Genomic DNA, 13128 nt, shown 5'->3' on the forward strand with positions numbered 1-13128 from the left:
CCCCCCCCGACGGCCCGTCTCTTCTCGTTCATTTTCAGGATGAGTTTAATGCTTACACGACCCGCGGGGAATTGACCTTGAAATTTTTCATGTAAAACCTGTTTCTTTAAAATGCTAATGATTTTTATCCCCCCAATTTATCAAATTTTTTCCACACGATTCATTACTTTTTCATTGGTCAATTTAATAGATAAATTTTCATGGCTGTTTTCTTTTAACAGACACCAGAATGTTGAATTTATTGTCCATAATTATAATGATTCTAATTGTGTTGTGGAAAGTTAATAAAGATGTAGTATTTTTTTGCTTTCGAATGGATGCATTGTATTCGTCACATCCGAAATTTCTAATTTTTTGTGTCAGGAAAACTAATTTTTCATCACTTGTGCGTAAAGTGAAATTTTAGAATTTTGTGGAAAGTCCCACTTTTCACACTTTGTGATTAAATAGGATTCAATGCTCGTGGGAAAAGTGTTCTTTGAACCTTGGGAGGGCCTTTGGCGAGCGGTGCACACTTCCCGCGGGTCAAAAAACACTTTTTTATCTCGCTGTGCAAAAAACAACTTTTCTGACTCGTGTGATTGCATTCCTTGGTTTCGCCTCGGTCTGCAACCTTTACACTCGTCAAAAAAGTTTTGTCATTAGGACCGATAAACCGCGATTCTAACCTCGCTTCGCTCGATTAGATCGGGGTTTTCGGGCCCAATGACATAATAGTATATTTCGTTACGAGTGCGGGAAAGAGTTTTTTGGCTCGTGGGAGGTTTATAGCACGAGCTGAAGGCGAATGATATAATCCCACGAGCCAAAAAACACTTTTCCCACGAGTATCGAATGATATTTTCCATCACAATGTGTGGAAAAGGGACGTTTTAGGCACGCGAAGCGTGCCTAAAAAGTTACTTTTTTGCACAGCGTGATGAAAAATATTGTATGCCACACGACGATAAAAGTATTCTCGCCTTCGGCTCGGATTATAAAGCCACATTTGCCAGATAATACTTTTATCGAATAATGACATAATATACTATTCCGTGGCCTAGTGACGAAATAGTAATTTCGCTACTCGCCTTCGGCTCGTGCTATAAACCTCCCACGAGCCAAAAAACACTTTTCCCACGAGTATCGAACGATTTTTTTCATCACAATGTGCGGAAAAGGGACGTTTTAGGCACGCAAAGCGGGCCTAAAAAGTTNTTACGGACTCGACGCTTCGCGTCTCGTGTCTAATTCAGCCGGTTTCAGGCTTCGTGACATAAAGTTTTGTTCAGTACTTGTTGGAAAATTTCGTCCTTAACGTGTGTGGTTACATCACTCACCTTCAGCTCATTCTGTAAACCCCACACACGTTAAAGACGAAATTGCCCCACACGTACTGAAATATACTATTTTAACACTACTGCTACGTTCACCCCGTGTCGAAAAGTGCCTTTTCATTTACTCGTAAGCGAAAAGTAAACAAAAAGTCTTTTCGTCTACTTGTAAACGAAAAACGTACAGTTCGGCCACGCGCTGAACGTAGCATCACTGTTAAAATAGTATATTTTGATGCGAGTGGGATGGAATATACTATTCTTGCTTGCATAGCGAATTCAATTTTTTTGAAAAGACTAAATCGATTTTTGCAATAAAAAATTTCAATCTCGGCGCACGCTTCACATGTTTGGCAAAAAAAAATCCTTTTTTGATCATTTTTAATAAAAAAAACTTGACTTGTTTGGCACAAGTGAGACTTGTTTGAAAACTGCTGTTTTCTCTCAATGTGAGATTGATTGCATCTGTTATTGATCAATTTTGTTATCAAACCAATATTCAGAGAAAGGTAAAAAATATTTACGTTGGAGCAATGTTGGCTGTCAATGTTGGGACAATGTTGAATTCAATAAGTCATTGAATTCAATTTAAAATACATCGTCACAGAAATTCCATCGGAAGCAAATTGCTAATTGATTAGCAAAAATATATTAAATATGTTGTGACGAAATTAATTTCCCACTTATTTTGTTTCGTAACAGCCTTAATTTTGGCTATTTAAAAAAATCTAATTGAAGTTCAAATATCTGGAAAAGTTTCAGCACAATTGTAAAGATGAACCTGTTTTATGATTTTCAGAGGCATTTTAATTGTCACGAAACAGTCAACCACGATCAATATAAAGTGAAGAAGGGAAATGGAGGAATCTTTCAGGACTAAACGGTCCGTGAACCCGGAGATAGCGTTTTATTTATGATCATGAAATTTTAGGACAGCGATTATTATCTCTTCAGTTATATGAGTGATTTTTCCTGATGACATCTCTTTTATATCAATTCGGTATCATTAAAGCACAGCCATTACCCATTTTAAGACCTCTAACAATTTCGTTCTACTCCGGGAATGTCCAAGCAATAGTTTAGAACCCATTTACATTGAAAGGCCAGGGGAATCCGTGGAAACTCCGACCGACGATTCACTTCCTCATACATTTGGATACATAACACGTACGAAGAAAATTTATAGAAAAACCAAGTGAATTCGGTAGAAAATTCCATTGGATTCCTATTATTCTATTGAAATTTTATTGAACTTTCTAATTCGGCAGGTTATCCTGTTTTTTGTAAATAGAAATGGTTAATGAAAAATATTCTATAGAAAAAATCAAAATAATTCTATTTTTCAATACAAATTATTCTATTGAACTATTGTCTATAGAAATTCTTCGAATCAAGTATTTTTGTGTGATTTTTTAAGTTCTTATGAATGCATGAGAAAAGCATTGAATTTTCCTGTTGTTGTAATGAGTAAATTATTGAAATTATTAAAATTCATTGGGAAATTTCAAATTTTAATAATAAATAATAATAATTTTTAATTTTTTCTTCTCGTATAGCCTTTTGGGTCTTTACGATTTGTTCCCTTCCCACCCCCCAACCTCCTGTACCGCATTCGCCGAAGGACAAGGGAAAATCTCATTTGAGGGAAAAACCTGCTCAGGTACAGTTGTCTTTTGCGAGACTCCCGATCGGCAGTGAAACCGTGAGATTTAGAGTGTCACAAATTTTGGCCCCCCCAGCCGGGAATCGAACCCGGGTCTCCCGCATGCCAATTCCACAGTCTAACCACACAGCCACCGCCGTCGGTAATAAATAATAATAATTTAATTTTAATAATTTAATAGAATTGGTGTAATAATCAAACAAAATCTTTCAATAGGATTTTTATAGAGTTCCAATAGAAATTTAATAGAATTTCTCAGAGAAAGCGCTAGGCTTTTCTATTGAATTTTTGTCATACGTGGAGTTAATGTCCGTTTTTAATATATGAAGATTTGAGAACAATTTTGAGACATGATCTCCAAAAGATTTCATGACGAACAAATCACGTTGTAAGGGAATATTTCAAGTTTATCTTAGTTTATGAATAAAAAATACTTGTTTATATATAAAATGTATAAAATAATAATAAAGTTTATCTATTACATATTATTATTATATATGAATTTTATTATTATTATTAATAATATTAACATGACTAATACATTTATTATTAAAATAAGTATTTTTTATTCATAAGCTAAGATAAACTTAAAATATTGCCAAGTCTGGTACATACTGGGCGAAATCGAGACGAAAAATGTTTCACCGATTTGTTATATAAATAAAGGAAAGGAGAACAAAAATAGAGTGGAAAAAAAAATTAGAGAATCCATGTCGAGAAATTTCTATAGAAAATGTCTCAATAGAAAAAGTTGTACAGAAAAATGAAATTCTACCAATTTTTTCCATAATAGAGTTTCATTTGAAGTTCAGTAGAATTTTCATATCGAATTCGCTGGGTTTTTCTATAATTTTTTGTGCGTGTGTTCTGCAATGACAAATTTTTGTGGCATTCAATAAAATCTCATATTCAATAAAAAATGTTTCCCAGAAAAAATCTATAGAATTTCATTTTTCTTTCTAATTTATTCAATTACAATTTTTTCTACAGAAATTCCTCAGCCTAAATTTTCAACGTTTTTTTTTTAAATTTCGAAAATTCTATTCAAAAAAAAATTGAGAGAGTAATTACATTTCCAAATTTCATCGAGTTTCCTAAAAATTTCTCGCAGTTTTTAATGATCTTAATAATCAAGCTGTATTCAGACAACTCCGAACCATTTTGATTGAAAAAATGTTCAAAAAACTCCTCAGAAATGACTGCAATTTTTTTTTATTTGGTGCACAGAAATTACGCTTGCCAATCTTCATTTTTATTCTATTTTCTTACGAGACAAGAAGAAACCCCTCAGACAAGTGTCATCGCACTCTGGCTTCCCCTCCGGAGGGTTAACTCTGCCCCAAAAGATGACCATAATGACACGCGAGGGGTGGGGGTTCGATATGTGCCCGACAGACATCAGCAATTTTTTTTCCTCCTCTTCCTTATTTTTTGTCACCCATCATTTCTTTTATTTTTTACGATTATGGAGCCATTCTGGGGTGTTGTGGGAAGTGCCTTCGTTTTTTTCTCGATTTTATGATTTTTTTTACGGTTTCTTTACCTCGTAAGATAGTGTCAGTGCTGTTCTCTCCTGTTTGAGTTGTTCTGCCCTCTGTTTGTGTTGCAATAGTCCACGTGAGGTTTCCTCCATCCTGGAATAATAAATAAACGAGAGCTTTAGTAGTTAGGAATTTAAATTGTTTCGTTGGAATTTATATTAACGAAGTTTTCGGTTTAGAAGTAATGAAGTTCTGAAAATAATTGAATCTGCACGGAGAGAAATATTCAATAAAAATTGCGTATCTTTTCCGTAATTCCGGAGCGAAATGTGGTTGTAGGAAATTTTACGGAACTGTCGCGGAATTTTTCCGGAGCGTTCCGTAATTTTTATCTGAATCTCCTGTGAAAAATTACGATACCGTCACTTAAATTTTCTGAGTCGATTCCGTAATCGGTGAGTGAATTGTGATCTCCGTAATTTTTACTGAACATATCTCTCCGTGTGATAGTTTTCGAATAAAAAAAGGCTCATCTTTTCTGAATGAAGATTCAACTTCACGGCAATGTAAAGAAATTTATTTATGCCACTCATGCCTGAAACCGGCTGGATTACACACTCGACGCTTCGCGTCTCGTGTCTAATTCAGCCGGTTTCAGGCTTCGTGACATAAAATTTTGTTCAGTACTTGTTGGGAAATTTCGTCCTTAACGTGTGTGGTTACATCACTCTTCTTCGGCTCATGCTGTAAACCCCACACACGTTAAAGACGATATTGCCCCACACGTGCTGAAATATACTATTTCATCACGTTGTGCGAAAAAGTAACTTTTTAGACACGGTCCGCGTGCCTAAAACGTCCCTTTTCCACACATTGTGATGAAAAATATCGTTCGATACCCGTGGGAAAAGTGTTTTTTGACTCGTGGGAGGTTTATAGCACGAGCCGAAAGCGAGAAAAAACTCTTTTCCGCACTCGTAATGAAATATACTATTTTCTCTGATTTAGTTATTTATGAATAAGTTTAAGATTCTCAGACAGAGGGGGGAGGAAAACGTGTCCACTTCATTTTATGATATCTCTCATAAAATGAAGATAATCAATAAATATTTAGTTCCGAAGTTACACGATAGGTACGATATAATCAATATTTTTGACCATTCGATAGTGGAAACGAAGAACTATTATGCCGTATTTCAGATAAAAGAAACATTTTTCAGGAGCGAAATAAGTGTGGTACACTGAGAGAAAAGCGACAAAGTTCTCAAACAAGTCTTACTTGTGCCAAGACAATAGTTTTTTGAAAATTATCAAAAAATTATTTTTTTGTGTCAAACATGCAGAGTGCGCCGGAATGAAAACTGGTCAATAGTCAACTTAAAAAAGTTGACTTATCTCCTTTTACCACTTCGGTACTGAAATGAAAACAGGAGAAAAAAATACGTGGAGAGTAGCAGTCATATATAATCTGTCAAATGGCCTCTGTCGCGCTGCTTGTTTTCTTCTCTCAGTGCATAATTGAAAAACACGAAATCATTTCCATTGAGTTCACATCCAGGAATTGTCTCCCTAAAAGAAGATGGATTCGGACTATTGGAAAAATTAAACAAGTGTTATGACGTTTGTTAATGATTCATCACTCCATTGAGAAAAATGTTAATAATTAATAACCTCCTGCCGAGGACAGCAGACATGAAATAACTCCCTAAGTTCCGCCGGTCGGCGGTCCAAGACATTGACTAATCACCAGTGATTTCATTATCCCCCAGATTTATTCACAAAATCATGTTGAGGCATTACTGGCCTCTGGTGTTGGCCTGTGATTGATTATAGTGGTGTTAAAGCCACGGGGATATGTGTAAATACAGATGAACCATACAAACACCTTTCCAAAACTACATCTTCTCTAATCAGTTTGTCACCCAAATGCTTTTAGCGTTTTATCCAAATTGAGTAGTTTCGCCTATCATAATATTTTCCGCTAGCTGTTATCTGCCACTGACAAATGCTATCATCAAGCATTTTGCATGGAGAGGGTCTCCGGAGAATTCATGAGAGGACATTTTTTATGTTCTTTTTCTAATGGAGGAAAAAACATAAGAAAATGCCGAAAAACATTCAGTATTATACGTATGAAAAAATCGTATAGCAATTTTGTATACGGATTGCGTATAGAATTTCTATAGGATTTTGGTATATGATATTCGGATATTTCTATACGGATAGTTTCTATAGAAATTATTTCTATACGATTTCTATAGGTTTTATTCTATACGACCCACTGCCACATGTATAGAAACATTTCGTATGGAGTTGCGACATTTCTCTACGTTTTTCTCTGGAGCGTTTAGCCATCTTTCGTATGAAAACAGAAATTTATGTAAAAATTTATGTATAGAAATAATTCGTAGAGAAAATATTCGTATAAAAAATGTCCATACGATTTTTTCATACGTGTAGTAACTTCAAAAAGCTTCAAAAAGTTCCAGTTTTCAGTGTCGGATTTCTGATTTTACAGAAACTGGTTACTTAAGGATAGCTAAGGACTTCTGCTATTTTTTCCCCAGTGAAATGCTTTTCTACTTTTGTAATCGAAATCAAAGCTTTCATTTGAGCCCCATTTGACCCCAAGTCTCCGGACATTTTACAATGATTTTATTGTTTAAACTTTGTAGGTCTGAATTTGAATCGTAATATTGAAACGTTAGAAAATATTTTCAAAATGTGAAAATTTGAAAGTTGACGTTTGGGGAAAGATTGATGAAATAATTTAAAAAGTGCAATTTTTGACAATTATGAGCATTATCTATAAATCATTTAGAAACGATCAATTCAGTAGCGAAGCGGTAAACCGGGTTAAGTCGATTTTGACTATTGGCCAGTTTTTGACGAATATCTGGGAATCTAAAAGAGATAGAAAAATTTTCGTCATGACCTTTTTTATAGAGTCAACTGAGGGTTATAAAAAAGGTAATGAGCAAAATTTTGCTATCTCTCTTAGATTCCGAGATATTTGTCAAAAAATGGCCAAAAGTCAAAATCGACTCAACCCGATTTACCGCTTCGCTACTGAATTTTTTTCTATAAAAATTATTTGTTCGGAATCGTAACAAATTTATTCATATTCAGGATTTTACGAAAAATCGATTTCATGCCTAAAACATAAGGTTTCTAGAGTTCAATCAATTTCAATTATTTATTTATAAACACCGAAGTTTAAAAAAATAATAATTCTAAGGTTGATATTGCGCCTAAAAAATACTCTTTATCTATTCTATCAACTCTGAAGAGGATCCCCCCCCCCCCTAAAAAAAATACTTGAACCGCTTGGATATCCTCAATTTCAGAAAAAAAATCTCGAGAATTCAGTACCAAAAATCTACATATTCCAAGAGAAAAAAGTTCTTGAATGAAGAAGCGTTAGATTCTTGAATTAAGAGCTCTTGGGTTTTAAACTGGGAGCATTTGAAAGAGATAAAATTCTGGAATAATTGAACATTAATTCAACATTAATCGAGTCAATTTATTGGGTAACACGGTTTGAATGGCTTGTAAATGACATCAACACAGAATTATGAATTACAGAGATGTTGAAGGATAGGTGAAACATGAATAGATTAATTTTCAAGGGGAAAAACAAATTCCAGAGCGAGATCTTTCTAATTTGGGAACCCAAATGTTCTGAAGTCAACAACCAATTTTTCTCGAAATAAGAGGAAATTCGTCTTAATTTAAGTAAAATTATTCTAGATTTAACCCAATATGACTAACAATTAGAATTATTTCGTCTGCGGGAATTTTATTAATCTCTAGAATTTTATGTTCGCCAGATGTTAGGACAACGGATTTCTAAAATCCACAGGTTTTCAGTGGAAACTATACTGATAGAAAAAATTATTTTATGTCGTTAGGCCCGAAAAAACCGTGATTCTAACCTCGCTTCGCTCGGCTAGATCGTGGTTTTCGGGCCCATACGACATAAAATATCGTATGCCACACGGCGATAATTATCGGCGATATTTATCGCCTGGTGACATAATATACTATTTATTAAGATTTTCTTTCTTGGAACAAGTATTACATACTTGAATTAATTTCAAATAAATAAGATCTTACGGCGAATATCAACTATTTCTTCTTGAGATACATTTACTTGAATCAAATAAAACAGTCCTTGGCGTCAAGTCACATGTATCCACCACAAAAATGGAAAAATTCAATTTTTTTAAACCTAATGTAACCTCCAGTCGAGAAATTTTCGACTTCCATTAATTGGTCAAAAATTCGTACCTGGGAGATGATTACATTGAGGAATGAATTGAATGTTGTTTTCTCGAATGAAGTCGATGTTTAAATTGAGCTTTCTGTACATCTCTAATTCTACACAAACTTGGATATCACATTGAACGAAATTTGTGATATCCAAGTTTGTGTAGAATTGCCGTAATCTGTGATTCTGTTATTGCAAGCTAATGCGATTTTTCAAGTCAAGAAATATAAACTTCTTTCAACTCAACGACATCTTACTACAATCTCAAAGCTTTTTCCGCGTAGCAATATTCCTCCTGTTCAACATACGAAATGCTCACTTCAATTATAATTTACTTGGAACAACGTATGATCGTGTTGATTGAGATAACAACGTATTTAGTCATGAGAATAATTTTGATTTTTGAGTAAACCAACGACTTTCTGGAGTTGGCAAACTTTTGGCTAGAAAGAAATCAGTAGTCACTATGAAATCATGTTTATTTGAAAATTCTTTTGACAGAACAAATTTTTTCTGTCAGTGTAGAAGCTTTTTTTTCTGGTATCATTTTTATACATATGGAGAGAAATGTTCTGTAAAAATTACGGAACTCACAGTTCGCTCACCGATTACGGAATCGACTCAGAAAATTTAATTGATGTTATTGTAATTTTTCACAGGAGATTCAGGTAAAAATTACAGAACGCTCTGGTAAAATTCAGTGACAGTTCCGTAAAATTTCCTACAACCACATTTCGCTCCGGAATTACGGAAAAGATAGGTAATTTTTATTGAATATTTCTCTCCGTGCAGGGAATTTAGAGAGGCCTATCCGATTCATTTCAAAGCTCAAGGGGTATCGATCGGATTATTTCTTCCCCTACGATTTTGACCGATGGAATTATTGCGGTGGGGGATCCTACAGGGTTTTATTTTGGAAAAAATAATGAAGACTTTATCTCTCGAGTTTAGTTCTCGGTTTTTGTGTTTTCTCAGTGAATTGACTTTTCGACGTAAAAACATACGGAAATAAGGAACAAGTTATATACACATCACATCGATTATCAGGGACACACCCCTCGAATGTTATCCTCAGGGCCAAGGTCGAAAATTTTTTTCTCATCTAATTTCCGGGTGTTTTTGTATCACCCTCCAGAGGTATTTCGATAATATCGCCGTAGTAGGGGAATCTACCATTCATCGGTTTCGGTGGCCAATGTTATTGGTTAAAGGAGGGGGTGTTAGGGTGGGAAGGGGGAGAGGAGACTAATATCGATGATTTACCGCAGCCTATCGTCGGTTATTGCAAGCTGATAAATGAGGCTTTTTTCCAAATTTATTTCCTCAATTTCACCAATTTTTGAGATTTATTTTTTTATTACCTTAATACAGGTGCAATTCTTGTACTGAGCGAAAAAATTTGTTTTGACAAAGATTTTCTTGATGGAAAAAAATATTGTCTTGTTCATTTCTAGAATCGTGAAATCTCCTGGTAAATAATTTTATGCTCACACTGAGAAAGAGAAGTCGTTCAATACACTGTCAGAAATTTGTTTCATTTCCAGTAACGATTGCAATTCAGTAGCGAAGTGGTAAAACGGTTTAAGTCGGTTTCGACTATTTGCCAGTTTTCAATGAATATCTCAGAATTTTAGGGAGATAGCAAAATTTTTGATAAGACTTTTTCTATAGCATTCAATTCGCTCTACAAAAAAGGTAATTACAAAAATTTCGTTATCTCCCTTAGATTCAGAGATATTCCTCAAAAACTCAGATGAGCGCTAAGTCGACTTAAACTGTTTTACCACTTTGCTACTGAATTCAAGTGTATAGATAATTGATCTCAAGTGTATCTCCAGACGTATGGGGGCAAAACGGATCGTCAACTAAAGTTTTCGAGCGGAAGTTTTCTGGACTATTCTACAAACGTATTTCCTATAATCAAGGGTAAACTGGCCAGTAGATGCACGCCTAAGAAAACCGCCCAGTAGATGGACGTTTGTTTTTCTAGCAATTGAAAAAAAAAAGATTAAAAAAAATCGCCATTCAGGGGTTAAGAATCACAACAGTTAGTGAAAATTCAAAGCAACAGTTCGCATTTCAACATTTTTTTGCGTAATTTCCTATCCAAAAGTAGCTCGTCCATCTATAGGGCAGTGCCCATCTACTGGGTGGCTTACCCTATTATAAAAATGAGGAATAATTGAAAGAGTGAAATGACCGAAATTTTATTGCCGTTTAATTTCCATTTTTTCACCCGGAGAATTATAAAAATTGAAGAAAAACTAATAATTCACTGAAACAAAGAAGAATTTTAATGGGAAACAGTAGAGATGTCGACAAGGGTGAGTTAACGAATTTTTTTAATTAAGAAGAAATTTAATGTACCTCGCCAATTCACGCTGGAGGTGATGCACCCTCGCTCGTGCTCGTTCCGCCTCGGCCGTAGCCTCGCGTACACGTGACTCGGCCTCCATTCGCAGTCTCCGTTCTCGTTCCACATCGCGTTGTGTCGCCTCCCTCTGTAATAACAAATGAAAGCAACAAAAACATTACTTAAGGAGATTATCCAAGTGTTTATATTCCCTCATATTCTTATTCATTCTTTGGTAGAGTACTCTAGGTCGTTCCTCTTGGACATCGATATTACATATTCCCAGAAGTGACTACACCCAGAAAAATTGTTCATTTGAATTGAATAAACTTTACTTGAATCAAATAAATGGATTTATTCAAATAACTCGTAATGAAGCTTTATTTAAACGTACAGTTTATTTTTAGTCCTATTAAATAAATACGTTTTTCAAATATAAGCAAATGTTTTCTTGATTCGGAATCAGCGTTTAGCCAGGGAAGAGAATGAATTCATTAGTATACGGAGAAAATGAAAATGTCCTATAACATATATAATGAAATTATTCTGAATAATTAAATGCCATCTAGGAATAGAACAGCAGTAGATCAATGTTAGACACGGAAATATTATTAATTCAAGAGCGAGAATTTTCTTGTTGTAGGAACCATCTAAAAGAGAAATTAAGTTTCTGAATGAAATAATGGATTTATTCACAGAGCTCCTAATAAAGCCCATTAAAACCTAAATTAAATTTGCAGTTGCATTTTAAACAACTGCTTTCTTCATACAAGTAAAGACTATTAGTTAGAAATGTGGAATCATTGTTTACATGGCGAATGAAAAGAATTTATTGATGTGTCATAATTCTCTGTTTGAATCAAATAAATAGTTCATTTATTTCTAATTGATTATCTACTTCTAACGAATGCACTATTGATTCCATGTGATTAAAGCTTTATTATTTAAATAAATATACAAATTTTAAACAAAAATATTGTAGAACTTGATAGGAAAATTTGAAATAATGAGTTTAATTTGTTCAATTTTCTTAAAGAGTTAAGCCTTGAGCGTCTTGAGTTTATGAACGCATCAAGAGACAATTGCGAATTTCAACCGGTTAGTTTAGAGGTACTTCCTATGTTCATAGGACCATTTTCTATCCACATGGTAACTATTTCTATGGACATGGTAGGCATTACTATGGAACATAGTAAGTATTACTACGGAACATAGTAAGTATTACTATGGGGCATAGTAAGTATTACTATGGGGCATAGTAAGTATTACTATGGAACAGTAAGTATTACTGTGGAACATAGTAAGTATTACTGTGGAACATAGTAAGTATTACTATGGAACATAGTAAGCAGTACTATGGAACATAGTAAGCAGTACTATGGAACATAGTAAGTAGTACTATGGAACATAGTAAGTAGTACTATGGAACATAGTAAGTAGTACTATGGAACATAGTAAGTAGTACTATGAAACATAGTAAGTATTACTATGGAACATAGTAAGCATTACCATGGGTTATAGTAAGGGTTACTATGTAGGGACGTTTGAAAACCCTTTTAGTATATTACCATAGTAATGTCTCATATGGCCATGGTAATATTTACTATTTAATTCTCTCCGTGTATGTAATAATTAATTGGATCAAATAATCCGTTTATTTCATATAATTGAAACATCTGCATTGGAATCAACACATGTGTTTACTAATTCCCCATAAAATAATTGTTTAGGTGAACAGGCGAATTAAAAATGAAGGATTTTATTTGAATCAAAAGCGTCAGGCCTCTGGGTGTGAGGCAAAGACACTCTATTTTTATCTATAGAATCGGAATTACCGTGAAGTTCTTTAACTCGGGGTTTAGAGCTCAATGGGCTAGAGGATTCAAGATATTTTCTTCGGAAAGCTAGACAGAGAAAAAAATTTCCAGTGAAAATATCAGAATTTCAGAACTGAAATCTAGCGAGTAAAAAATCCAGGAAATAAGCAACTTTTAATTTATTTTAAGAAACTTTTCTCTCAAAATCAGACAAAAAAGTTCCAATTCTCA

The 13128-nt window shown here is 34.3% G+C and overlaps 1 protein-coding gene across 6 annotated transcripts in view; it reads right to left on the reverse strand.

The window, feature by feature from the left end:
* The window catches only part of LOC107036696, a 233959-nt gene that overhangs the window by 27622 nt on the left and 193209 nt on the right, over positions 1-13128 (reverse strand). For all 6 annotated transcript variants that reach the window (XM_015254819.1, XM_015254821.1, XM_015254818.1 and 3 more), the window contains 2 exons: positions 11095-11228; positions 4520-4610 (listed from right to left, as the gene is read on the reverse strand). In XM_015254819.1, the coding sequence (XP_015110305.1) occupies positions 4520-4610; positions 11095-11228 (225 nt within the window). The remainder of the gene's footprint in view (positions 1-4519; positions 4611-11094; positions 11229-13128) is intronic.

This window comes from Diachasma alloeum, unplaced genomic scaffold (genome assembly GCF_001412515.2).
Source record: "Diachasma alloeum isolate Michigan unplaced genomic scaffold, Dall2.0 Dall_scaffold_00210, whole genome shotgun sequence".
Lineage (NCBI taxonomy): Eukaryota > Metazoa > Arthropoda > Insecta > Hymenoptera > Braconidae > Diachasma > Diachasma alloeum.